The 27,834-nt window shown below is 38.9% G+C and overlaps 1 protein-coding gene across 1 annotated transcript in view; it reads left to right on the forward strand.

Annotated features, from left to right (window-relative positions):
* Window positions 1–27,834, forward strand: part of LOC139453352 (uncharacterized) — a 318,833-nt gene that overhangs the window by 192,526 nt on the left and 98,473 nt on the right. The window contains exons 99-124 of the mRNA XM_071235025.1: window positions 451–527; window positions 3,831–3,894; window positions 4,476–4,676; window positions 4,775–4,883; window positions 7,036–7,144; window positions 7,304–7,473; window positions 7,562–7,668; window positions 7,796–7,951; window positions 11,440–11,617; window positions 14,713–14,900; window positions 15,163–15,381; window positions 15,705–15,819; window positions 16,319–16,969; window positions 17,426–17,655; window positions 18,136–18,216; window positions 20,940–21,341; window positions 21,878–21,957; window positions 23,360–23,423; window positions 23,543–23,752; window positions 23,888–23,999; window positions 24,267–24,375; window positions 24,487–24,659; window positions 25,501–25,604; window positions 25,800–25,952; window positions 26,211–26,391; window positions 26,529–26,716. Coding sequence (XP_071091126.1) covers window positions 451–527; window positions 3,831–3,894; window positions 4,476–4,676; window positions 4,775–4,883; window positions 7,036–7,144; window positions 7,304–7,473; window positions 7,562–7,668; window positions 7,796–7,951; window positions 11,440–11,617; window positions 14,713–14,900; window positions 15,163–15,381; window positions 15,705–15,819; window positions 16,319–16,969; window positions 17,426–17,655; window positions 18,136–18,216; window positions 20,940–21,341; window positions 21,878–21,957; window positions 23,360–23,423; window positions 23,543–23,752; window positions 23,888–23,999; window positions 24,267–24,375; window positions 24,487–24,659; window positions 25,501–25,604; window positions 25,800–25,952; window positions 26,211–26,391; window positions 26,529–26,716 — 4,431 coding nt within the window. The remainder of the gene's footprint in view (window positions 1–450; window positions 528–3,830; window positions 3,895–4,475; window positions 4,677–4,774; window positions 4,884–7,035; window positions 7,145–7,303; window positions 7,474–7,561; window positions 7,669–7,795; window positions 7,952–11,439; window positions 11,618–14,712; window positions 14,901–15,162; window positions 15,382–15,704; window positions 15,820–16,318; window positions 16,970–17,425; window positions 17,656–18,135; window positions 18,217–20,939; window positions 21,342–21,877; window positions 21,958–23,359; window positions 23,424–23,542; window positions 23,753–23,887; window positions 24,000–24,266; window positions 24,376–24,486; window positions 24,660–25,500; window positions 25,605–25,799; window positions 25,953–26,210; window positions 26,392–26,528; window positions 26,717–27,834) is intronic.

Below are 27,834 nucleotides of genomic sequence, written 5' to 3' on the forward strand. Positions count from 1 at the left end.
AGAGGGTCCACCCAGAGAGTGGAAGGTCCAGGGTTTGATCCCCAGCCGCTGCATACCAAAAGACGTTAAAAGATGGCACTTGATGTTACCCTGTCTGGCGCTTGGCATTAAGGGGCTAAAGCAGGGACTGGTCGGCACAGAGTCAATATACTGTGTCTGAGTGGGGTATTCATGTTAAACTGTGGCATGGTATCTCAGAGGGCTAGCACTATAAATTGGCATCAATCCCGAATAGTACAAACAGCCACACACACGTCCAAAGTGCAATAATCTGGGACGCGACATTAAACCACATTTCACCTCACCTTTCCTGGCATCAGTTGATGTTTTGTTTTTCATTGGTCATCCTCACTTTGTAAGAAGGAACAATGCTATAAGAAAAAGATATGTCAGGTAACAGTTGTGCATGTCAGAACACATCAGTCATCTGTTCTACCCATGTTGTTACAGGTCCATGTTGAAGACAAGGATGAGGTGAAACTATGTGAATCTGTCAATGACCCACATATCAAGACATTTGACAGGAAGTAAGTCAGTATGACTGTGCCCTTCACATTAAATTCTCATATACTCAACAACAAAAGTTCCTGTGACACCAATATTTTAGTGTATTTTTCAAACAAGTAAAGTTTGGTTCAATATTGTTGTACATGTATGGAATCAAGTGACAAAAACACAACTGTAACAGAAAAAGTTGACTTTTATGCAAGTCCCATGCATTTCACTACCCAAGAATGGGTATAAAAACATGTGCATCAACGGGATTCCATGCATTGTTTAGCATCCTGCTGATAAGAACCACTCAGAAAAACAACCAAATTACGCAATTATTCAACATTACGAAATGCCACGTCTGTCTGAAAATGAGCGTCTGCGAGCTATTGGTATGCTTGGAGCAGGATTGAGTCAACATGTTGTTGAAGGCAATTTAACGTCCACAGAAACACCATTTGGTGTTTATAGCAACGTTGCCAACAGACGAATGCAGTCAGAGACCATCCTTGGAGTGGCAGGCCACGTGTAACCAATAATTGACAAGACAACTGGATTCGAACAACACACCTACGAAATCAGTTTCAGCCAGCAACAGTGACTGCAAGAAGCATCCCTGGCCTTTGACGAATATCTTCACAAACCATACGTCATCGCCTCAGATGTGCAGGGATTGTCGTCAGAAGACCCGCCAGACGTCCCATTTTGACAGGAAACCACCGTCAGGCACGTCTACAGTGGTGCAGACAGCAACTACACTGGACGGCCATGTAGTGGGGACAAGTTCTATACACTGACAAGTCTCGTTTTCACCTCAGCCACAGAGATGGACAGATTCAAGTCTACTGACGTCGAGGTGAACATTGTTATAGAATGCTTATACAGGTTGATTTAACAGGCACATGTCTGTCTTGGTAATTGATGAACTACAAACGTTACGTCAATCATTGTGTCATGGAAGATTGGTTCAGGGGCGGCAGCGTTATGGTATGGGGTGGGATTACAGCAAGACAGGACCCGTTTGATAGTGGTAGAGGGAAATCTCGATGGACAGCGCTACCACCACGAGATCATCGGCCCTGATGTTCTACCTTTTTTGCGTCGTCATGGCCCAGGCATTACCTTTCAACATGACAACGCCCAGCCTCATATTGCTTGACTTCAGGATTCTCTTCAACAAAACAACGTGAATGTTGTTCGACATTGGCCAGCTCTCTCCCCTGATCTCTCACCAATCAAGCACATGTGGGATGAGATTGATCGGCACCTTCGACGTCAACCACGTGTTCCACAGACGCTCCAGGAATTTCGAAACATGCTCCAGCAGATAGGTACAGATATCCCACAGGACTTTGTGCGATGTCTGGTCCATTCCATGAGATGAAGATGTGTTGCTCGCATTGCAACCAGAGGTGGAGACACACGCTATTGATTTGTAAATTGACATTTTGGCATGTTCATGTTTTTTTTATGAAATCACACATTTTCTGAAGTCAGTATGGCAAATTAAATCTGTTGCAAACCGAAATTGTTTCAGATTTGGTAAAAGACATAACTTTGCATTAAATCTTACTCAATGTCACAAGAACTTTTGTTGTTCAGTATATTGCAAGGTCCTTATTTAGAATACTTGCTAGTGCAGAGGCTGGCCTGTATTGTGAGCAGATCTGTATTCAGATGTTTATTCCCTCAAAGGACGCTCACAATCACAGGACCATGTAACTAATAATAACAAACAAAGTCACATACAATGCATACAGCCTCTTCTGCAAGGTTTTTGCGAGTTTGTTTATTATTATTATTATTTGTTACATAGTCCTGTGATTGTGAGTATCCTTTGAGGGAATAAACATCTGAATGAGATGAACATTGAAGTCATAGTTTAGCAATGACAGACTTATGACAGATGTTAGAGACTCAATACCTTAGTGATATACCTTTTATATACCTGTGGGAATGTTTCTGACACATGATTAGATGTCAAGATTAAGGTCACTCAGTGTGATGATCTAAGCATTAAAAAAGCTTCTGTACACAATGACTTACAAATTTATAATTGAATTTGTCAATTGCGGCAACATTGGAGTCACCCCCATAAAAACGTCATGGTCACAAGACGTTAAATTTAAAGCATTTTTTCAATCGGTTATGATAGCTAGACTCTAAAATAATGATTTAATTACTATGGTTACTATGAAGGTTTTCAACCCATGAAATGACTTATAAATAGTTTCAATAAGAAAATATTGTAAACATGGTATAAAGAGTTCAATTAGTATTGTTTTCATATTGGATGGTGCTAAAGGTAAATTTTGCGAAGGTCAAAGTTATCAGAAAAACATGAAATACTTAATTTTAATTCATAACACAAACTATGTTTTAGTTATTAACATACATAAACCCCTTTACCTATGCTTGCCATGTGTCAAGGTCAGTCACACATCTGAAGTCTTGTGAACAGTTTACTTCAAACTATATTTACAGTATTCTACAGTACATTTACATTTGTAACCATATGCCTTCAATTTCAAATTTTCTAGCAGCTAAGGTCATAAGAATGGAATTGCTTATGACTGCCTTTCTTATCATGGTAGCTAGAGGAATATGGACTTTTATTTCAAAGTTGTAGTGTTCTGAGTGTATGCTTTTCAAGCTGGAAGTGATGCCATTTAAATTTTAAGTGCTAATAACTTTGTTTTTATGGTATCAATTTTATGGTATGGCATGTTTTTTCATGTTTTTTTATCAATCCGGAATCCAGAACCAGAAGTGCTTATAACTTTGTTTTACACCCAGAAGTGGTTGTTATTTGGGTAGTTAGAGGCTAAGGTCTACGTTGTACTGCATGAGACAACATTAGGTAGGAAACAGGAACATGGTAGGTCAGACACAGATGGGTCAGCTTCTGTTTTGCAAACACTGTTCAATTCCAAAGAAGATGTTTATTCATGTGCATCATAGAGTGAGTGAGTGAGTTTGGTTTTACCCGGCTTTTAGCAATATTCCTGCAATATCAGACCAGAAATGGGCTTCACACATTGTACTCATGTTGGGGATCGAACCCGGGTCTTCAGCGCGACGAGCGAACGCTTTAACCACTAGGCTACCCGACCGCCCGTGCATCATAGAAGCAGAAATGAGATAAGGGATCACAAATCAAATCAGATACAATATACTTTAATATTTTAGACAGTATACATATTACTTTTTGTAATAAAATGGATATCCTCTAAATCTAATATGTTCAAGTATTTTTAGAATATCTGCATGAACTGTCGATGTTAACCATCCGTGATGGTTTCAGTCTATAGCAAACAGAATGGTGCTTTTGTCTACAGGTCATTTGACAACTTCCTGCTTGGAGATTTTGTCCTGTACAAACACACAAGCCTTCCTTATGAGGTGAGTACAAGAAGTATTTACAGAACACAGAGTCTATATATCATATACTCTCTTCACTTGAAACATGTGTAACTGATGAATATTCAAATCTAAGTAAGGCTTTAAGCTCCTGTGATAACAGGCATGAATTGAGTAGCTTTGCTTTTGTTGAATATATTGATCATTCGTTTGTCCAGTCATTAGGAGCCTGTAAGAAGCAATGATTTGCTGGATTATATAACATGTATAGTTTTTCTTTTGTTAGTAAATAGAAGTTATGTATATGTGTATCAAACCTTTATAAGGCGTATTATTTGTCGTCATGATAACTAAAACGTACATGACATATTTCAATAACCGTCAACCCCTAATGTTCAAGAGTGGTTATACTCAAATTGTAAAAGCACTAGTTTATATTGGTCTTAAACTGAAAACTGCATGATAATTTGGGTAAGTACAAATTGTTGAAAGGCCGGATAGTTTCACTTCTATATTCTAGGCACCATCCTAAACATGTTCACAAAAAGCACCCCTCTCCTACCTTGGCTTATTACCCAGGGTGCCCAATAGAGATTTGAAAGAGTGTGCTGATGACATTGCAGGTTCATGGAAGATTTGACAAGTGTAATGGTGGAGTGGCTTCCTGTAACTGTGGGGCTGCTATCAAGATTGATGATGACGTCATTGTTGTCAATCAGTGTGGTGCTGCCAAGAAAAGCCCACTGAGGCTTCGAGTCTTCAAGAATGGCATGATGACACCAGGTGTTCGAATTACCCGCCACAATGGTGACAAGAAATACAGAGTATGTGCATATTAAATATTCTAGAATCAGATATATGAGATGTAATTATATTATGTCAAGTGATAGTTACCTGATCCTGATTGATTTCTTTGTGCTAGGTCACTTTACCTACTGGTACAGCAGTGGATGTCATCAAGGGACGGGGAAAGTCAAAGTTTTTTAACATAATGATTCGGTCATCACCAGCTGACTATGAACACACTGAAGGTAAGAGGAAACCTGCATTCTGAAGTGTAGAAGAAGTATTCTTGAATGACATCTATTCTTGTGATTATGTGTATTATCATTGAATTATCTGCTACATCTGTAGTTGTGACTGACAAGTTTGTGAAATTTTATCCTGCATATTGAGTAGAAATCCTACCAGAGCACCGCCTGTCAATGGAGAAGGCAGGCGTCACTGTATATATCAATACCCCAGTACAAATGGAGAAGGATGGTATCACTGTAAATATAATTAACTTAGTAGGAATGGAGAAGGAAGGTATCACTGTATATATCAATACCCCAGTACAAATGGAGAAGGATGGTATCACTGTAAATATAATTAACTTAGTAGGAATGGAGAAGGAAGGTATCAATGTATGTATCAATACCCCAGTACAAATGGATAAGGATGGTATCACTGTAAATATCAATACCTTGGTAGGAATGGAGAAGGAAGGTATCACTGTATATATCATATATCAATACCCCAGTACAAATGGATGAGGATGGTATCACTGTAAATATCAATACCTTGGTAGGAATGGAGAAGGAAGGTATCACTGTATATATCAATACCCCAGTACAAATGGATGAGGATGGTATCACTGTAAATATCAATACCTTGGTAGGAATAGAGAAGGAAGGTATCAATGTATGTATCAATACCCAAGTGAAAATGGAGAAAGATGGTATCAATGTATGTATCAATACCCCAGTACAAATGGATAAGGATGGTATCACTGTAAATATCAATACCTTGGTAGGAATGGAGAAGGATGGTATCACTGTAAATATAATTAACTTAGTAGGAATGGAGAAGGAAGGTATCACTGTATATATCAATACCCCAGTACAAATAGATGAGGATGGTATCACTGTAAATATCAATACCTTGGTAGGAATGGAGAAGGATGGTATCACTGTATATATCAATACCCAAGTAAAAATGGAGAAAATTGTATAACTGTATATATCAGTACGCAAGTGAAAATGGAGAAGGATGGTATCACTGTATATATCAATGCCTTGGTAGGAATGGAGAAGGAAGGTATCACTGTATATATCAATACCCCAGTAAAATGGAGAAGGATGGTATCACTGTATATATCAATACCCCAGTACAAATGGGGGGGCGACTGAGGGGGGGCGAAAGAAACGCCACCAAATAAATAATGGTCGTCAGTTTTCAACAAATTTGCCAAACAGCGCGAAAAACAGTTGGGCGGAAATCGATGGAAATCTCACTGCATGTCGTTACATTGATGAGGTTTTGCGGCCTGTGGTACTGGCTTTCCTGCAACGACACCCAAGGACACTGTTTCAGCAGGACAACGCCTTCCCTCACACAGCTCGAGTCACTCGAGAGACTCTCTGGACACCAACAACGTGACTCTATTACAGTGGCAAGCCAGATCACCGGACCTGTGGCCCATAGAGCATCTCTGGGACCAACTTAGATGCACGATTCAGAAACTCAAAAGTCACCATTGACAAAGGATGCCTCTGAAATTGCCCTGCAGGAAGAATGGCGTAGGAACCCGAATCAGGATGTCAGGTGACTCGTGTACTCAGTTCGACGTCATGTTAGGGCCTGCAACATTGGTGGAGGGGTCATATCCGATGTGTAGCACGGGCCTTTAAAAGAGATCGACATCAATTTTGCGGGTGTGATCAAATACTGGACAATGCACCCAGCATGATAAACGTGTCTGCAGAACTTTAAGTACCGGGTACATCGTTTTTGATCTTGTCATTGCAAATACCTTTTTTGAATAATTGTCTTTTTATAATAAAGCATCAACTGTTACTAAATTTTACGTCTGTTTTGTTTTAGACCAGAAAATTGTTTGGTGGCTTTTCTTTTGCCCGTTTGTATATTTCGTGTTGGTGGTTAGCTATTGTGTCAGCAGGAGGTAATTTTATGGCTTCAGTATGCAAATTTCCATGAGGTGACAGTTATATGACATTGACCTAGTCTTGGTAATATAAAGACAAAACCTTACTCGACACTCAGAACTTGATATTTTCTTTCCTGCATCAATTGATGAGGATGTGACTGGCAGAATTCATGGGAGAGAAAAATCTTGTTGCAAGCAATATAATGCGCAAATCTAAAATGCTGTTTAAGCCAAGCTCTGTGTTTTCATTTCAGGTTTGTGTGGTACTTATGATGGCAACAAGAACAATGACTTCCTCATGCCAGATGGAACTATTTTCAAAGGACGTTCCAAGCGTCCAGCTACTTTCTCAAGGGCCTGGAGGTCAGTTTATCAAACTAAACTAAATATCTAACGTGTTCAGTAGGTATTTGTTAGCATGCAGATGCAGTTTGTCAGGTCCCTACGCTTCATTGCAATGTTTGTCACAGTTGTTAACTTGATGTGTACAGTTAGTGAGCTAGTGTTACATTAATCTTTCAGGGTAAATTCAGAAGATTCTATCTTTGATGGTTTCTGTCCTGAGGATGAGGAGGTGTCTGGGGCCATGTACTGTGACTGCCGTAAAGGGGAGAATGTCACCTGCTCACCCTCCCAGTATGTCCTGGACTGTGCTCCACCCAGGCTCACAGGCATGGCCAGGAGGAAAAGATGTAGGTGTCAATACTTCTATTTCTCTCTTGTCAGACTGTTGATTGGTGTCAGGAAATAATGATAATTAATGCTACAATTCCCACACAGATACTGATGTCACAACAGAACTGTTTTCTGAGGCAGAGGAGCCATCAAAGTGTGTCAATCCAGATGAGAGAGAGATTTTTGAATATGAAGTGGACTACATATCCCCAGTAGGTTCCAAGGCAATTTACTAATATTATCTTTCAAACAAAGTCTAATGTAACAAGCTCTGAAGAGAGAAATAGATATAGTAATCGTACAGAATGGATGAGCCTAAAGTACCTATTACTGTTGTAGCCTGCAGCGTGGCCTACCCGTACTGGTCTTGAGATAGAGGATGTGAAGAAGCACTGTGAGCGGGAGATACAGGTGTCATTTGCTGCCAGGTCATGCCTGGGGATGGCAGAGGTCACTGCTGACCTTTCAGTTGACAACTGCATTGCTGACATTCAGGTTAGTGTTTAATATTTCAATTGCTGTAATATGTATGTGTCTTTCTCTAATATCGTTTTGAAGATGAAAGACAATACACATTTTTGCAAGTTGTTTCCTATTTTTGCTTTCAAAGTAAGACATTTATTCCCTTCACAAGGTTAGGTGTTGGACAAATGGCAAATGGCTGCATCTTAATGGTAGATTTATCTGTAAAGGTGAAATGCGGTTTAAATCCAAGATTTTTGCACTTATATGGCGTCATGCATGCACATGTGTGTGTGGCTGCTTGTACTAGCCAGGCTAATGCTGATTTTATAGTGCTAACCCACTGTGATACCATGCTTCAGTTTAACATAAATACCCTTCCAAGACACAGTATACTGACCCCATGCTGACCAGTCCTAGTTTTAGCCACTTAATGACAAGCACCAGGCAGGGTAAACACAAGTACCATCTTTTAACGTCTTTTGGTATGACATGGCTGGAGATCAACCCCCATCCCTTCCGCTCTACCACCTCTAGACCACAGAGGCAGCCTATTGTAGAATTATTAATGGGATGTAATGTCCTTGTTCTATTAGAATAAACAACCTGAAACCTTACAGAGCAAGTCTCATGAAGAATCATAACAGACTTTTCTTTCATAATTTTGTAGCCAGTATGATGTACAATATATATACGCCAAGAAAAAGTTGTGAGAACTTTGTGAGAATTGTGAGAAGTTAGAGCTGTTGCACTTAATCAAAAGTGGATATTTTGAAGTCTGCATTTGTCACAACTCAAACAAATCTTAAAAGCGTAAACAAGGAGGTGTGGCTTAACAAACACTGCCTGCTGGGCCTGCAAGTTGATTGGATATTACCACCAGATGAACAAAGAATATTCCAGATTGTTTCATTAGTTGTTGGAAGACCTATGTTGAATACATAATACTGGTATGGATTACCTGTATGTCATGAGTATGCCTGATAGGGGCGTGTCAAGTAAATTATATAATTTTAACATCAAAAGATATTTTCCTTTTCAATTTTCAGTTCACAGGTTCCACCCACACTCACACCATCAATCTATGCTGTTATAAAGATAGACATTGATTGATCTTTATAGCCAATCAGTGATAGTTAACCAGAACAGCATTTGTCTCACCTACTCACTCATCTCACAACAACATGTAACTGCAGTAGATTTTTACATGATGTATGCCAGCGGTTAGTCCAGGTAGCTCAAACACTATTGTAACATGTTAGGAAGTGACATGGATTCACGGGGTCTATGACATGTCACTTTATCTTTGTAGTGCTATTTCAAGACTATAACAGGATATTGTGATTTTTGAGAAATGTACTAAACAAACAAACCAAGCTGTGTTTTGCAATCACTTGTAATTTCTCACTGTTGTTGGTCACAGGTAGGGGTTTATCACCAATTCGTTTTCTGAAAAACATTCACATTCCATGATAAGTCGAAAACTATTGTCACTGTCAGAGTCGGACATATTGGCAAGTTTTGATTAGGATACCGAAAGGAATGATGTAAGTACGATCAATGTACGATCATTTCATACACAGATCAGCAATTATCTTTTAACACAGAAAAGTCTCACAACAAAATAAATGAAAGTACCGAAACACAAACTATAAACTCAATTGCAGAAATAGTATGTTTCGCACATTGTTTTCTCACCGAATAGTGAACTTAATTTGTGATGTAAATGGGCTTTGAAAGAAAGAGGAGTATATTTCAATTCTTTAATCTCACTCATACTCATGCCTTCATGTGAACAGAAGGGTGGGCTTGTTGTGCGATCAAGCATATAATGTTTTAGGTGGCTTGTGCGATCAAGTTTGTAATTTTGAGATCATTTCTCCAACAAGACCAGGGGGCACTGGTGGCCCAGTCGTCTAAAACGCCGCGATTTGCCGTGCAGAGTTGCGTCCCTTGGACACGCCAGAAACCTATGATTGTGGGTTCGAATCGCGGTTCGCCCCAATTATGTTTCTAGGTTTGTCAGCACCATATCTGTGTTCGTGGGTTTCACCGAAGTGGTAAACGTCTGATACCTGCGTCACTTCGGGCTTTCCTCCCACATAAAGCTGACACGCTGTGATATAACTGGAATACTGTTAAAAGCAGCGTTAAACCCAACTCACTCACTCCAACAAGACCATATAAGGAGCATCTGTAAATGTACTTTCATTTTTGTGGAAGCCTCAGTGGCTGAGTGGGTTAGGTAGCTGACTTTGTGTGCTGGCGATGTGGGTTCAAATTCCTGATGGGACTCTGTATTTTCTGAATAGCCTTTGAAATTGATAGAGTGCAAATAAACCTTATTTACACACCGCTTTCGATGTTTTGAACATGTTTGCATTAACACTGTTACAATCTATACAAATCTGCAAAGTTGTATTTATATACCAGTGACACTTGAACTTTAAATGTAGCTGGATTAATGAATTTTGGGTATGTTGTAGCGTGTATGTGGATCATAGTTGTAATCGTCAAATAGAAAGTTTTGAAAATGAATACCTAAAGAAGATTCCAAAACACAGGGAAAATGTATGAAACATAGTACTGCACATTTTGTAATTCACTTTAACATGGCCAGGAATATCCAAACATTCAACTGTTGAAGTGCAATGTTCTCAGCTATTTGTGTCTGGTCTGTTGGGAGGACACATGTAAACTCAGTATCTAGTTTAACAAGAGTATCAGACTAAGTCCTGCACTGAGCAGTTCATGTGTTATAACTGGAGCCAACACACTCACTCACTGACTGTATTTAGTAAATAGCTTGAGATGTAGGTTTTCATTGTACAGAAAGTATTTGAACTTTTACACTTTCTTTAAACTATGTAAAGTGTATGACAGCACTATGACTACGTGGTTATATCTTTCAACAAAATTACACAATTACTGAATGCGATTTGGTTAATCACAAAATGCACAACTACTTTTCCAAAAAGCTGTATCTATGTTTGGGTTAGTTTGATTGAAACTTTCAATGGATCCAAACATACAAATGGTTTTGTGATCTATTTTATACTTCTTCCTCCTGATGATAATTTGTAATCCTTATAGGATAAGATATATGGATGAACACATTCCTTATTTCCTCTTTTGTGTACATAACAGGCTTCTCCCCTCCTGTGTCACTGCATCTCAATCTACTCAACTGAAAAACATTGCCTCATATCTATATATATGCTTGTCAACCATACTCTGTACATCACATGCTTGATAACAGTGTTAGAACCTACACCAAATGTCACTACGTATTTTAATAAAGAAGTTGTTCATCCTTATATCTTATCCTTACTAAGTACTTCTCAATGCCTCTCAACGAAGTTCATAGATCTTGCAAAATATGTAAAATGATTTTTAATCTGAAAAGCCCTAAACAACTCACTCTCTTCTTTATCATCAAGGAGGTTGCAATATATATTGAAATGAGAATATGTACCAGTTTAGATACATTACAATCAGTTAATTGTTTTCCTGTTTCATAGCTAACAAGTGACTTGTCCTGGGCATTGACAATGAGAGACAACATTGAGTCCCAGTGTGCCTTCTCCCTGGAGTTCAACATTTCCCTGTGGTTCTCTGCGACCGGGGTGGCAACTCTCCCGCCCATCTATGCTGCCATGTGTCCTGATGACTGTATTTGGAATGGTGTGTGCGAAGAAGGTGCGTCTCATCCCTCAATCACGCCAGTATACACAAAATTAAAGCAGATCTTTACAACAAAAATATATTTTTTTTAACTTGTCCTGAATTACTCCTTTATGCATTTACTGCTGTTTTTTGACAGAAGGATGAGGCTGTGAGAGGTCAAGCTGCAGAAGAAGTTGTTCCAACTAGATGTGTGGCAGTGTCCTCACACAGCTGCCATATTTAAAGAGCACATTTAATACAGCTTTGTCACTCAACACAGACATACATGTTTATGAAAATATAATGCCTCTTCAGTTTTCCAGCACTTTGCTTCTTATTTATACATTGTTTTCTCTTGCATGCTTCCTTATACTTAATGCTGCAACCCCTCGATCAAATGCCCGTTGATTACATCATTGTCACTAACTTCATTAGACTTCCGATGCCTTCATGCGGAGTAACAAGACACTGCCTTTCAGTATCACCTTAAAAAGGACTTGGAGCACTTATATGGCACCAAGGGGATGGAAGCGAACACATTACGATCAGAAACCTTCCTCGAGTTGACTTTTCAACTTTACAGTCTCATAGACAGCCTAATTTACATCCGCTACCCTCTCATCTACAGCCGCTTACACTTTGTCAGTAATCAGTGACAAGTGCTCATGGGATTGCTCACATCAGCCCAGGATTTGACAAGAAGAGGTTGCCTACACCTTGTCAGATGTCTCCTTGATCCTAGACCTGCAGGCTTGGGAGGTGGATGCATTCAGCATCACTTGAGAAGGACTAATTGCGTATGCTTTTCAGCCACCATTCTTCTTCCTAAGGTGATGCAGAAGATCAGGGCAGCCAAGAGCCTTGCTCTGACTTTGATGGCACCTTGGTGCCCACCGAGGGGCTGGTTAGCTCATCTCAAAGACATGTCCATAGAGGATCCCCGCAAACTACCAGTTTGGCCAAACAGACGCCTCGCACATTTGTGCCTGGTACATCTGCAAAAGGCCAAGGGTTATTGGGCCAGAGCAGTGATAGCTATAAATTTGGCAAGTGGTGATCCTTAAAGAATTTCTTCAAGGAAAACATGAGGACACCACCCCACTACTGCATCTCCCCCATTCTTGATTGAATTTCTTCTATTCCTGCACAGCAAAAGACACCTCAAGGGCAGTACCATTACTACTTACCTGGTGGCCCTTAACTCGGCATTGGGAGTTCAGTGGTAGAGCGTCTGCCTGGAGAGTGGTAGGTCAGGTCCGCATAATATCAAAAGATGTAAAATGAAGGTAATGGTTGCTACCCTTCCTGGCACTTGGCATTAAGCAGCTAAAACAAGGATGGGATTTCATGGCCAAAAATCAACTCCCAAGGCAGCAAGACTAATCCTTCATCATCCCACCTCACTCTTTGATGGTTGGATGCCAAAGATGAACAGGAACTGAGTTCGTGTTTGTGTACTGAGGTGTTTTCTCCTATGCTCCAAGGCTCCACGTAGTACCAGGAGATGATTATTCCTCCCGGTTTTCCACGACCTCGGAGACAGACGTTAGCCGTTAACACGATCTGCTTATGGCTATGAGCTCTCTTTCTACAGGCTTATCAGACTGCTGGCTTGGATCCCCGAAGTGCCAATAACCCTCACAAGATCAGAGCAATTGCCTCCACCATGGCTCTCCATGGCAAGGTTGCTTCTGACTTTCTGACACATTCCTCACTAGCCACTACTGGAGAGTCATAGCCATAGAGGATGTGTAGGGCATCCACAGCTTTGGCCACTTGGTTATTGCCCAGCAGGTCACCAACTCCAAGAACCATTGACTCTTCCTGATTCCCTGAGCTGAGCTGACCTTTTGACCTCTCTGGTGCTTGTCACCGCTGACTAGAAGGTTTACATGTGTTAGCGTGATACGTCAGTTCTAGACCTTAGCTCTATTACTGTACTGTTACCTGGACATCCTGCATCCCTCACACTCTCATTTCTTTTTAACAAGAATGGTCACACAGTTCTGGTCATCGCAAAGGATACTATGATGGTTCTTTGAACATTTTAACGTGGGTCACTTGAGGATTACATCCGAAGGTATGCCCTCTTCCATACTGTCTGGGGCGGTCGGGTAGCCTAGTGGTTAAAGCGTTCGCTCGTCACGCCGAAGACCCGGGTTCGATTCCCGACATGGGTACAATGTGTGAAGCCCATTTGTGGTGTCCCCCGCCGTGATATTGCTGGAATATTGCTAAAAGCAGCGTAAAACCATACTCACTCACTCACTCACCATGAAGATGATGAAGATTAAGGAGTAATGCAGCATAAGTTAAAAAATTAGTAAAATCTAAATATTTTTCACATTTGTGTACTTATCCTGCATTACTACGTCTAAGTGCCCTCCCATTGCAGTACTACCTCCCCACGAAGTCTTAATTTAAAGCAGTAATTTGCTCTTATGTGATGTCACCACTTCCAGATCATGTTGCAGCTGTGTAAGGATACTGCCACACAACTGGTTTAAACAACTTCTTCTGCATCTGGACCTCTCACAGCTTCATCTTTCTGTAAAACAGCAGTAAATGCAGGATAAGTATACAAATGTAACTATATATAATTATAAGCATTAAAGGGGATGGTACTCCATGATCTGATGATGCCTATTTTTAGTCGAGGTCCAGATGGTGAAACAAGTGACAGGTGACATGAATTTGTGTAATTAGGGTAATCATCAATTGATACATCATAAACTTTGAGTCTACAGACACAGTTTTGAATGACTTCAGTCAAATTTTTGCTGACTACCAAATTTGATTGCAATTTTAAATATGACCACCACAGCGGACATATTGAAAAACCTATCTTTGGCCACTATTAAATGTTATTACATTTGCTAATGTGTAGTTTGTACTGGGACTCAATATATATGTTCCATTTTTTTCAATATTTGAAATTTTGACCTTGATTTGTCCTTTGCCCTTTGATCATACTGAAAACTGATACTTCTTGTGGCCATTTCCAATGCCCATTTTGTTCTGGGTAATCATCAGTTGAATAAAATACATCACAAACTACGTCACTATAAATAAATGTGAAGTGCATATTACAATACTTTGAGAAATGTGACATAGTTACATGTGTCCAGGTATCTGCAACTGTGAGGAAGACTTCATTGGCGAGGACTGTTCCATCAGTGCCAAAGTCCCGCCGTCCATCTTTCAAATCATCACAGGGACATTCTGTAACATTCGAGAATCAACCTGTGGAAAAGTACTCTTGTATGGTGAAAACTTTGTTGAGTCATCTAATCTGACATGCCACATGACTCCCTTGGTGAGTACAGCTGGACTTTGTTGCATGACTATATCTCTCTTTGTGAATGATGTTCAATTGAAAATGTCATATTTCTTTTCAGGTTAGGAAGGTAAGTTCTGGGTTACATTCTAGCACATGACAACCTAAGTAACTATTGCATGTTTTTTGTGTGTTTGCTATTAGATGAAGTGGAATATATCGAAACAAATCTGGTATTGACAGGTTTCTCAGTATTATCATTACTAAAACTATCATTAATAATGCATCATCTCTGTGCTAGGTTGTCACAGATGGGGTATTCAGGAAATCTGCAGAAGCCACCAGTACCTCTGTAGAAGCCCTGTATATCAGTTCGGACTCTGTGCTGTGTGTCCTGAACTCCAGTGACCGCTTTGTCATTGGCATCAGCAACAATGGTCAAGACATGAGCAATGAGATACTCTACATCACCTTTGATTCCAACTGTGAATTGTGTGAAGGAAACAAGTGTGTTGAAAGGGTGAGGGAGAGGTTGCTTTTCAGATATAGTGAATCCTAACTATAATATATTTCAAATGACAATGTGAATGAAACCTCCATTATAGACCCTATGCTTTTGTATTTGAAGTAACAAAATTACACAAATGTATCCTGTAAACTAACTTCAACTTTTCATGTTTATTTTGGTCACAATTACAAGATTTACCATCTATTGATAAGGTGGCCTATGACATGTTAACAGATTCAGTGTATCAGGGGTAGGTTGAAGTAGTACTGGTACTTGGTATACTTTTCCTTGACACTACAAGTTAATTGTTTGTGTGCTGTGTTTGGTATTTTCAGGAAGATATATGTAAAATTGAGGGCCAGTGCTACCTGGCTGGGTCCAGCAACCCTGTCAACAGAAGCCAAGTCTGTCGCCCCAATCTATCTGCAAATGCGTGGAGTGGTCTTCAGAGTAAGTTCAGCCAAATGTAGTAGACTAAATTTATAGTGAATATCATATAATTCCACTCTGGTTGGAAAATAATTTTTTTATGTGAAATACATTTCATAACAAGAACTGGACTGCTGATCACCAATTGAGTGCCATATTCACATCTCGTAAGACATTTCTTCCAACCACAACTGAATTGACTGTAGATAAACAGTTGGTTAATTATAGTTTCTGGCACGTAGGAACTGTGTGATGGGATTAGCCACATGACTAGAATCATTAGTTAATGCATTAAGGAGAAATGCAGGATGCAAATGTAACAAAAATATTTTAATTTTAGGGCCTTTGTTATATCCTTGATGTCACTATCAACATAGGCTTTTGTGATGAGGGCATATTTTGAATTCAGTATTTGGTAATATCATGTCATATTCAACTCAAATGCCATATCATAACTTGACCATTGCACTTTGACCAACCACAGGGTCATGCCATATGAAGAATGTGTCTTCTTTTTCAGGAAGTGAAATCACCATTACTAGATATTTATTTTCACTGATTATTGGCAATGTCCTCGTGACTCAATCATTCAACTTTACATTGGAGGGTATGCCAAGCTTTGCCACTGGCCCTATTGGAGGTAATGCTATTCAATTAAATGGCCGAGACCAGGCTCTGGACTATGGAGAACTACAGGAAGAAGACTGTCTGGGTAACCTTGACAAATGCCTCTTAGGACTTACCATCTCATTCAACCTGCGTATTGTGGAGTTCAGAAACAAGATGTACATTGTGTCCAGTGGAGGTGATAGCAAGGACACATCTGGAATTAGCATGTGGTGGCAAGGAAACAAGCTGTACCTGAGACTGGTCACCAGCCAGTATGAGTGGACATGCAAGGCCAAGTACAAGAAGGGGGACATTGTGTTTGACAGCTTTGTCAAGGTGGAGTTCACCTGGAGTGTGCAGTCCGGACTCCGGATGTATCTCAATAGTGACTTGGTAGATGCAGATGTGAAGCCCAAGAAGAATAAACACAAGGGTAAACACACCAGAAGGTTTTACATTGGGCGGCGCTTCAGCAAGGCGGAGTATGCTGCATGCCTCATCTCGGACTGGAATGTTGTCTTTGCTGAAAAGAACATTGTCAAAACATTTAGTATTGATATTGGTGAGCTAATATTTTCATAAAGATCTTGCGCATTAATAATGTAAATTGACATCTGATGCAAATAATATATCCTCCCTTCCTTTCTGTGTGGATATTCAAATTAATGAGATATTTGTTTCTAAGTCATTTGGTTCATTTCTAACAATTATATTAATAAAAAAAAATAGCTTATCATTATTATCAAAATGTGTAAACTAATGTATCATAGATTAAACCTTTCAATACAAACTAATAATGATTATATGTGATACATAAAAGCATTTATGTAACAAATGAATAATTTCATTCATATTTTAGCAATTCTTCATGTTTGTATGCAAAGGTATGTTTTCTTATTTCATTCACTGAGATCTAAATGCACTAGATGCAAAAGGGATTTATTGAAACTACGGCAATATTTATCCTTTTATGTGGAAGGATATAAAAACATGGCTAGAATTTAACTTTTACTGACAGAACTGCCCAAGGTGTCACGGTCCCCGCAGCTCTCTGTGTTGGTGAACGAATCCCGAGTTGAGTTGATGTGTACAGTTTCCCCGCTCACACAACAGGGACTTCAATACTATGTAGAGTGGTATAAGAATGGGAAGAATATTGTTGGTGATCGACAGCTCAACTTGACAAATGGTTACTATGTCAATATACTTGGGGAAGAGGATATTGGAATGGTCAACTTTAATGATAAGGTAATAGTTTACTTTATTATTCATTTTCAATGGTGTACTTCTGCCAGATAAATATAATTAACTGTTTTGCCGATCTAGCTATAAGGTTATAGACATTTTATGGAAATAATTATGTCTAGTAATGTCAAAATTGACAGTTATGTTGACTTCACCAGAAGTTAAATAACAGCAACTTTCCCTCTTAAACAGGAAAGATGAGACCGTGAAGTACAAAATTGAGTCATTGACTCTTTTTATTTTGAAAAGCAGTAATTATTTTGTTTATTGTTTCCTTTTCAACTTCAGTACTTTTTTTGTTAAATATCTGTAAATGAAGGAGTTTCATTGGTCTGGCAAAATGCATGAATGGCTGAATGTCTACATGGTAATTAACAATTATCACTTCTCAATGCAGGAATCACATATATGTCAATATGAATAGTGACAGTTAGAATGAAGGTCTTGGCAAGGCGTTTCTCCTTCACTGATTGTTGTTTACAGCTGTCCTGCTCAGTGTATGCCTGTGAGGCGGACAACTGTGGACCTGCACGTAAGAGTGCATACCTGACAGCAGAAGTCAAGGTGAGTGGCACTGTGGCACTGCTTGAAGGTCTTGTCACATTCTGACCGCTGCCAGCAGTGATTGTTCAAGTATCTTCTACAGAAAGATTATCGTTAGAAATTGTTCTTAAATGAACTTCTTTGAGGTGATTGTGAAATGTGATTGTGTAATTTATTGCCAGTTACTGTAGTCCTTTCACGTGTACAATTCTGAGTCATGTGGGATGTTAGGAAGTTGTCTTTTCCATGTTATATAACTAGATGCATGATTACAATACCCGGTACATGAAGGCTCTGAAAAGTGAGTGTTTGGATATTGGTCAGGAGCATAATGAACCTGACAAGACACATTATAGCTTAGATGAACTTATCTTATTGTGATTGCAGACACTACCTGACCTAAGACACTGAGGGTCACTAATCTGTAAGAAAACTATGCCGTGTTGTGACATATGTTTTTAAATCAATGCTTATAGTGACTGACTGACACAACTGTTTCAACTTTGTAAATCACATAATGTTATATTATTCTGACTCATACTTATGCTTATCTCTTTCTTTTCCAAAAGGTAGTGGAAACTTCCTGTGCTATGTTCCCAGAGAAAACATCTCAGCCAATATTTTGTACTTATATATTATATAATATATATCTCATATTTTGGACTTTAAACAGACCCTCTGTTTTCGTAATAAAACATGTAACATTTGTAAAATATAGTTAAATATATCTGCCCAACCTGTATCTTACAACACTGCCCTATAGAGAGTAGGTGCACTTACTGCACTCCTTTGTAAGGAGAAGAATTTGCCAAACATCTCTTCGTAGTGAGTTGGAGTTGGTTTTGATAAAGAAAAAGAAGCAGCTTGTCTATCTTCAGAGGAAGGGAGAGATTTTGACTTCGAGGAAGTTGAACTTATTCCAGCTGCCTCTTCAAGTAGTAAGAAGCCCAGCTCATCTCAAAGCCAATTCCCCCTATGAGAGAGTATGCGTGCATGGAGGTTATTATCATCTCCAGGATCCAGAGAGCATAAGACAGATACTCTAACAGTTACAGAGGGGGAAAATTATCTTCCTTTTGTAAACCACAAGACGTGCATCCAGGGAATCCTGTGATTACCGTGAAGAGATGCTGGTGAACCACTTGGAACTTCACCCCCATCCGTTCACGTTCAGCAGTCCACTGCAAGTGGAAGGTTGACAGTGTATTGGAAGAATTGGGACACTTTGGGTGACGAGCTATAGCCTCAACACTGGCACTTCATGGTAATTGCCCCATACCAACACTCATGAAGTCAGAGCTATAGCCTCAACACTGGCACTTCATGGTAATTGCTCCATACCAACACTCATGAAGTTAGAGCTATAGCCTCAACACTGGCACTTCATGGTAATTGCCCCATACCAACACTCATGAAGTCAGAGCTATAGCCTCAACACTGGCACTTCATGGTAATTGCTTCATACCAACACTCATGAAGTTAGAGCAATAGCCACAACATTGGCACTTCATGGTAATTGCTCCATACCAACACTCATGAAGTCAGAGCTATAGCCTCAACACTGGCACTTCATGGTAATTGCTCCATACCAACACTCATGAAGTCAGAGCTATAGCCTCAACACTTGCACTTCATGGTAATTGCTTGCTCCATACCAACACTCATGAAGTTAGAGCTATAGCCACAACACTGGCACTTCATGGTAATTGCTCCATACCAACACTCATGAAGTCAGAGCTGTAGCCTCAACACTGGCACTACATGGTAATTGCTCTATCCCGACAATCATGCAAAGCTGTTTCTGGAAAGACGTTTTACTATAGCAGAGATTTTGATACAGAGGACGTGATTGGCATTTATGAATTTGGACCTCTAGTAGTTGAGCAACAACTTCCAATGTCTACCAGATGATATCTAAAGATTTCACTCACCCACAAACATGTAGACTTGACGTCAGGTTACTGTTCCATAAGCAATGACTGCCCCCTGTTGTATTGTGTAATTTAGCAAATGAGTGATGAATGATTGTGTTATGTTTATCGTTCTTCTCTTGACACCTTAATTGTTTAGGGCAAATAAGATTCAATATCTCATTAAAGCTTAAAAAGCCACAAAATCTAAAATGATTTACTTTCCTTTTTCATAAAAAGGAAGGTCGTGCCCTATTAGAAAAAGCAGAAGAAAAACAATGCATGTTATCAACCAACATTTCCATTGGGTTTTATAGAACAGATCAATGACAATCACACATGCAGGTGCAACTCACTGCCTACTGTGAGATTCCAGCAATTAGTATGAGTCAAGATCAGATAAAATATGTATTTTTTTAAGTGTAAAAATATAATTTATTCTTATCCTGACTAATATGCATAAGTAATCTCCTGGCTTTCCCCTCACTCCACTGATGTGTTTTGGACCATTAAGTGGGGAAATAGCATGATGAGGATTGTTCCGGTATGCCAGCGCAGATCAAGGCTGCATTTGTGTGAGATTTTTTCTCTGTTCTCCAGGAACACAGCACAGGAAGTTTCCACTATGTTTCAGAAAATAAAAAGACAAGCAATTTGTATTAGTCAGGATATGAATAAACAATATTTTTACTCTAAAAAATATATTTTGAATATTGATATTGAGGTCTGTTTTGTGTCATATCAATTTGTTATGCAGAATTAATTTGTCAATCAAGTAAATTCGATATTGTGATAACATCAGTACATGAGACCAGATGACAACCTGTTACACAGCTGCTGACAAAGGAAGTGACTGTCTGGGAGGGAGCCATGTATGAGAACATCGAGGTAACAGCCACCATCCCACCACGACTGTTCTGCGCTCAACCTGATAGAAATGGTGCCTGCAAGCTGTTTGTACAGACTGTGATGGAGAAGGAGAAGAAGGAGCTGAAATGTCCTGGCAGTGATGAAGTAATCTACCAGGCAGTATTTGGGATGGACATGGCCTCCACAGAACGAAGACCATGTCACCATGAGATTCGTATGTCTGTGTGGAGTCAGATCCTGAAGATCCCAATCCGTGGATCTGTTGATGGGCTAAAGGACAAAGACCAAAAGCGAGAGTTTAAGGTCACAGCCACTATCGAGATTGGTGGTCTGGTATACAGCACACTGAAAGTTGGGCAAGTAAAGGTATAGTCAATTTCAAGTATTACACATAAAAACCCTTAATAATGCCCTGGTTATATCACCAAACTGGTTATAATGCTCAAGGTTGTCAGGGAGCATTTTCCGCCTTTAAAATTTCCTAAATATTGCCAAACTGGTTGTAATGCCATAGCCAATCTTTTTCAGAACAAATGTTCCAATTTATTTTAGATGCATCTAAGATTTTGAGAGTCAATAGCAAATGTTCCAGGTATTTGTATACAGTAAACTATGTTTATAATGAACATGCTTATAACAAACTGACAGATATAAGGATCTGATTTTTTAAATTATCCTGCATTACTCCTTAATTTAAGGATAGATATACAAATATGAAAAATATCTTGATTTTATGAACTTTTTTTTGTCTCAGCCATTTGCTGTATATATGCTGTATATATACTTATAACAAACTACGGTTATAACAAACAAAATTTAGTACCTGGTTGTCCCTTTGAATTGGTTATTACGGTAATTTAGTTTATGTGATCTGGCTACCATGCTGTGTCCACTTGTTGCAGGTGACTATCAAGGACAGGGACAAGAAGAGTGGTCTGTGTAGGTCTACTGGTGACCCCCACACTGTTACATTTGATGGAAGGTATGTCCAACTTATCGTTTTATTCTTTCCAAATCTACCTTGAAAAAGGTATAATTTCAGACCATTACCTAAAGAGTGGCAATTTTGCTCAAATGAACATTTCATCCTTAACTTTTCTAATGAAAGATTCTTTATGGTATACAAACTGTAATACCAACAAAAATCGAAAGCCAAATTGAAAAAAATTGTTTCACTTTTGATACCAAGTTACATTTACCACTACTTAGATAGTTACTTGAAAGTTACTTTTGGCACATGTCAAAAGGTTAAAGGTAAATGGTTACATGATACATCACACAAGTCATAAAAACGTTTGTGGTAACATTTTCTCAAAAGGTTTTGATGTCTTTGTTTACTTTGTGTTTACATTCTCAAGGTCTATGTAAATCCCTGTTTTGGTAAAAATATATCAAAGGTACATATATTCTTGTAAAACATTGTTAAATAATTGTCAGTTTCTGAGCCATATTTACCTCTACAGATATAAAAGTTTATATTTGCATATATCTTTACAAATACTAGAATATGAAATGCAACGATGCAGTTTACATCAAAGATACCCGTGAAGTTCTGGGTTAGAATTGGTATTCATCAACCTATGTTTGTTGTAAGAGGCAACTGAGTTGATCAGGTGGTCAGGCTTGCTGACTTGGCTGATGCATGTCATCATATCCCAAATGCATAGATCTGTGCTTATGATCACTATATTGTCTGGTTGAGACTTGATTTTTTACAGACGGACATCATATAGCTAGAATAGAATATTGCTGAGAGCAGCGTTAAACTATAAACAAACATGATCTGGAAGTAATAGTGTTGGACGAGTGGTAGCACAGTGTATGTTACAATTTTGGGAGCTTTGAGGATAGTGAAAGTGCTGCTTGGAAACACCTCTAGTTGTTTGACATCACAGACATGGAGGATGTTGCACTCTATACTTTGCATAAGCAGAGGTTGTGATGGAATTTAAGTTAAAATGTCAAGATCAAGTAGACAAAATGTGTTTTCTAGTAACATGTACATAAAGCATAATTTGTAAAGGTAGATTTTAACACTTAAACTTCATGCTAAGACTTTGGAAAGCAGGTATTAGGTAATAGATTCTTGGTTCTTATTCAAAGAGAATATCCTTCTGTAAGTTTTTGTATATGTAGAGTTAAGGATGAGGCAGCCCTTTTTGAGGTGCCACAATTCAATGTGCACTGTTGTATTCCCTAACTAGGCACTGCAGAGCATAATAATTTCTCTTAAAAATCAGAGATGTTTTCTTTGAATCCTTTTCCTAATCTAAATTTTAGGTGACAAAAGCATCATGAACTTTTGTGTCTTGTGTCATATCTCTTGTGTCTTGTGTCATATCGCTTGTGTCTTGTGTCATATCTCTTATGTCTTGGATTTCCAGATACTATGACAACTACTTGGAAGGTGAATTCATCCAGTACAGGCACAAGAAACTGCCATTTGAGGTAATGTGCTCAAGTTAGTACAAAGGAGCTTGTTGTGGGCTGGGCGGGTTTTATTACAGAACTATGTATATGAAGCTACTACTTGCCAGTGCTGTATGTGTGCTGCTGTATGTGAACAGGTCCGAGGCTACCAGCGTGCGTGTCGGCGAGCAGCCTGTTTGTGTAGTGTCTCCATCAAGTCAGGGGATGATATCATTGTGTTTGATCAGTGTGGGCCTAAGAAGTCTAGCCAGAATTCCAACCAACGATTGCAAGTCAACATGTACATGAATGGGGATCTCACCCCCGGGACCTTCATCCGTAGGAAGTCTGGAGGTGCTGAGTACACTGTGAGTTCCATGTGTTTGCCATCCTCACATATATAACAGAACCTTGACCACTCTTAAAGATAGTTTCATAATGCATTCTTTGTATGCTGCTATTATAAAGTGTTGGTGTACTATACAACACTACTGTTTTCCTAGGTGACCCTGCCGACTGGAGGCAAACTGAGAGTAAAGCAGGTGAAGTTATTTGGGGAAAGATTCCTCAACTTGTACTTCAAAGCCTCTGCAGCTGACTTCATGAATTCAGAAGGTATGGGATTGTTTTGGAATCTGCTTTGAATATACAAGTATTGTTAGCTCACCATGGCAATTGCTAAAAGAGTTGATTTTTTATTTAAGTAGCATAATGATAGGCACCCAACCTATTGTCATTGTTAAGTCATGTTTCTGTGAATGTTAACTTGAACATGCCAGGTGAAAGTTTCTTAGTAGTTTTAGGTGAACGTGTTAAGCCCATCAGTGATATTTCATATTCATAACTGTTCTTTTCCTGATATGTATTTATCTACATTTGTAGGCTTATGTGGTACATTTGATAATGATAAAACAAATGACCTTACAATGAAAAGTGGCAAAATCTTTGGAGGAAAGTCAAAGCGTCCAACTGAATTTTCAAAGAGCTGGAGGTAAGTCAATTCTTTAAATACATTAAATGAATGAATACATATGATCCTCAGATACTAAATTGGTTTGCATTAAATGTTGAAGAGATTGCAGGTATTGATTTGTGTCGGCAGGGTGACATCAAGTGAGTCCCACTATAATGGCATCTGCCCTGAAGTTGAGGTGGTAGGATCTGACATGTCTTGTGCCTGCGTTGAGGGTGATGACATGACTTGCAGCAGTGCTTTGGATGTACAGACTTGTCAGGAGACAGAAGCACGCAGAGGAAGGAGATCAAGGAGACATGGTAGTGCCCATTCACTGCTGACAAATATTCAGTCCTGTCATACATCAGTCCAAATGAAATGAAAATACATGTTACAAATAAAGAAACAGTCTGTTTTCTCATCCATGTGCTTACGACCGATGTTAGAGGCTTCCTATATTGCAATGGGTAAACTTTCTGACATATGATTGGATGACCTTGAAGTCAGTATGAACTAGGTGTCAAAAATGCTTGTGTACACAATAACTTTGTGAGTGGAATTTGCTGAAACATAATCTCTGAGGTTGGGGCTTGATCGTGTCATTTCTGTGTGAAGACAAGGTCACTAGACATCAAATTATGAAAAATGGTTAATTTTTTTTATTACAAATCTAAGCATTTGTTCATTAATATGATTGACTCTCAATAAATTAACTCAACAACTGTCATGTGTCATGGCTGTGTCAAGGTCAGTTTGAAGGTCATTTACTCATGTATGACTTGTAAATAGTTTCTTTCATATTTGTAACACCACTCAAGTTTACAAAAAGTAATGTACTTGCATGTGAATTGGTAACCTTGAAGTTCAAGTCAATCAGGTCACTCAATAAGGCTCGTGTACAAGACAACTCCAGTATTTCTATCATGATCTCTAAGGCAATCTCTCGATCACATCAACTTTTGTGTGATCCCTATATCAGATCAAGGTCACAAGAGGTCAAATTATTAAACATACCATATTTGACGTAATAAGCGCCCAAGGCGCTTTCAAAAGTAAAAATAGGGGGCTCTTATTAGAATATAATTTTGGTGAAAGAGTTGAAAGATCGTTGCATGTTATGCAAACGTCTTTATGGTTACTGACTTGAGATTGTAACACCAGGTAAAGACATCACCCAGTCCCTGGTTGAGGCTGCCAGGAAGGTGGATCTCTGTGTGCCCAGGGAGGTCATTACTTGGGAATACAACATAACCTATGTAGCAGTGGTAAGTTGACATGCTTTGCAGCTTATGTTGGATGTAAGGTCAATCATTGATTTGGAGATATTGACAGGTACATTCATACTTCAATCTTACTGGATATAACTCAAAATATAAATGTTGATTATCCCAGCACCTTTTGTCGTTTAATAATATTTAAATGTACCTTTGATGTAAACAGATATGTTGTTTGCTCCTCAGGAGTTTACCTGGCCAGTAAATGGCATCACTAGAGAGATGGCTTTGGAGAGATGCAAGTCATTTATTGAAAGCCATGCTGCTGCACAGGCATGCAAATCTCTCATCTCAGCTGACTTTGAACTGGCACTTGAGGGCTGTGTTGCTGACATCCAGGTATGTCTCCTCTTCTCCCAGATCTATGTCCCCTCCATGATGGCAAGCTAAACATACTGGTATGTCAGACTTTGGATCACAGAATGACCCTCCTATGTTGGCTAGCTGAACATACTGGTATGTCAGACTTTGGATCACATAATGTCCCTCCTATGTTGGCTAGCTGAACATACTGGTATGTCAGACTTTGGATCACAGAATGTTCCAACTTTTGTAGGTAATGAAATGTTTGACTATATTTTTTGAATAACTTTACAGATTTCTGGTGGTTTTGACTGGCTACTGTCCATGTTTTATGACATAGTGCAAACATGCTCTGTGGAGATTGAGTTCAATATTGACCTCTGGGTTATCCAAGACTCAGGGGCCATTATCCTGCCAGAGGTAACTGCCAGGCTGTGCGACCAGGAATGTGGTGACAATGGCAAGTGTGAGGATGGTAGGTGTCCATGCATATTATGTTTATTTAAAGAATTGTCTTGTATTTGTTATGTTTCAGTCTATATGACAATAATGAGGATAACAATCATTGAATAAGATTTGACAATAAAATATCCACAAAATTGTCATTTTCAGGAGAATGTAAATGTGATGAGGGCTGGCTGGGACCTGCATGTGACATTGAGTCGGCACAGCCACCTGTGCTTCTCTCTCTTGACACACAACTGTGTGACACCACTACTGATGACTGTGATGAGATCACCATTTATGGACTCATGTTCGTGGAAAGTGATAACCTCCTATGTCACTTTAAGAATGAACAGGTAAGTACTTACTGTAACATTCTTTTGACCAAATTTGGTTTAGGAATAGTTTCATATGAAATAAAAGTGCCAAAACACTTTCTATAAAAAAAACTCTGCTGAGGCTTAACAAAATGAAAGTATTGGTTCTCAGGCAAAACCTTTTGAAAATGTAGTGCGGGTGGGTGGTGTTTTTGTTTTTCTTGCTTGTTCAAACAAGTATGTAACCAAATAAAGAGTTGTGTCCAATCAACCTGGCAAAGGGCCTCCCTACATAAACATGCATACAAACTCCTATTGCTACCATGACCACAACACAAGATGTGCAGTAAAGCAGTGTTCATGTAATGTGAAGTAACTGTGTGCTATAGTGGATCGCAATGTTTTTAAGTATTAGGATTTTTTAATTTGTGCAAAAATGGAATTAAAAACGGAATGTTTGGCATATTTTCTGATGATGCAGGTGGTGCCTGAGAACCAAGACTATCATTCTTTTAGCCTGAAAGAGTTCAATATAAGATTTGGACTATGTCATTAACAAGTGTTTATGATAGACTATCAAATAGACCCAGTGGCATCACATCAATAATGACAACCAGTCAAGTTGTAGTTTGTTTGTAGCTTGTAGTGGGGCATAATACATGAACTGAAACACAAATGTTTTTGGTCTACTCCTTGTTCCTTCACAGAACACAGAAGTTGTTATATGAGTGCATCATGATCAGCATTGAAATTAGATGATGTTGCCAGAATAAGCTTTTGCCTTTTTATCAGAATCTGTTGCCCAAAATGTGTTGAAATTAGTGAAATTTAGTTACTTGTTTCAAATTGAGTGCTTCACGAGCTTGTATACAAAATTTCTATTTTGTTGAGTGAATATTCTCTTGATATCATTTGCTCTATAAAACTTGATGGATTGGCATACTTTGCAGTTGTTTCCATGAGAGTAAATAATTTAAGTTAATTCATCTTTGTACAATTAGTATGTATTCAATTTCCAATATCCATTTTCTCATTCTTTGTTGAAAGTATTAGAATATGACCATGTTTGGAGTGAAGTATCATGGAACTGTTCTGGGTGAACAATACCTTCCAAATGACGTGCTGGTTTTCTTGGGGAATTAGTCAGCAAAGAGCCA

The sequence above is a fragment of the Haliotis cracherodii genome, unplaced genomic scaffold (assembly GCF_022045235.1).
Source record: "Haliotis cracherodii isolate W230 unplaced genomic scaffold, xgHalCrac1.p SCAF_9, whole genome shotgun sequence".
Taxonomy (NCBI): Eukaryota; Metazoa; Mollusca; class Gastropoda; order Lepetellida; family Haliotidae; genus Haliotis; species Haliotis cracherodii.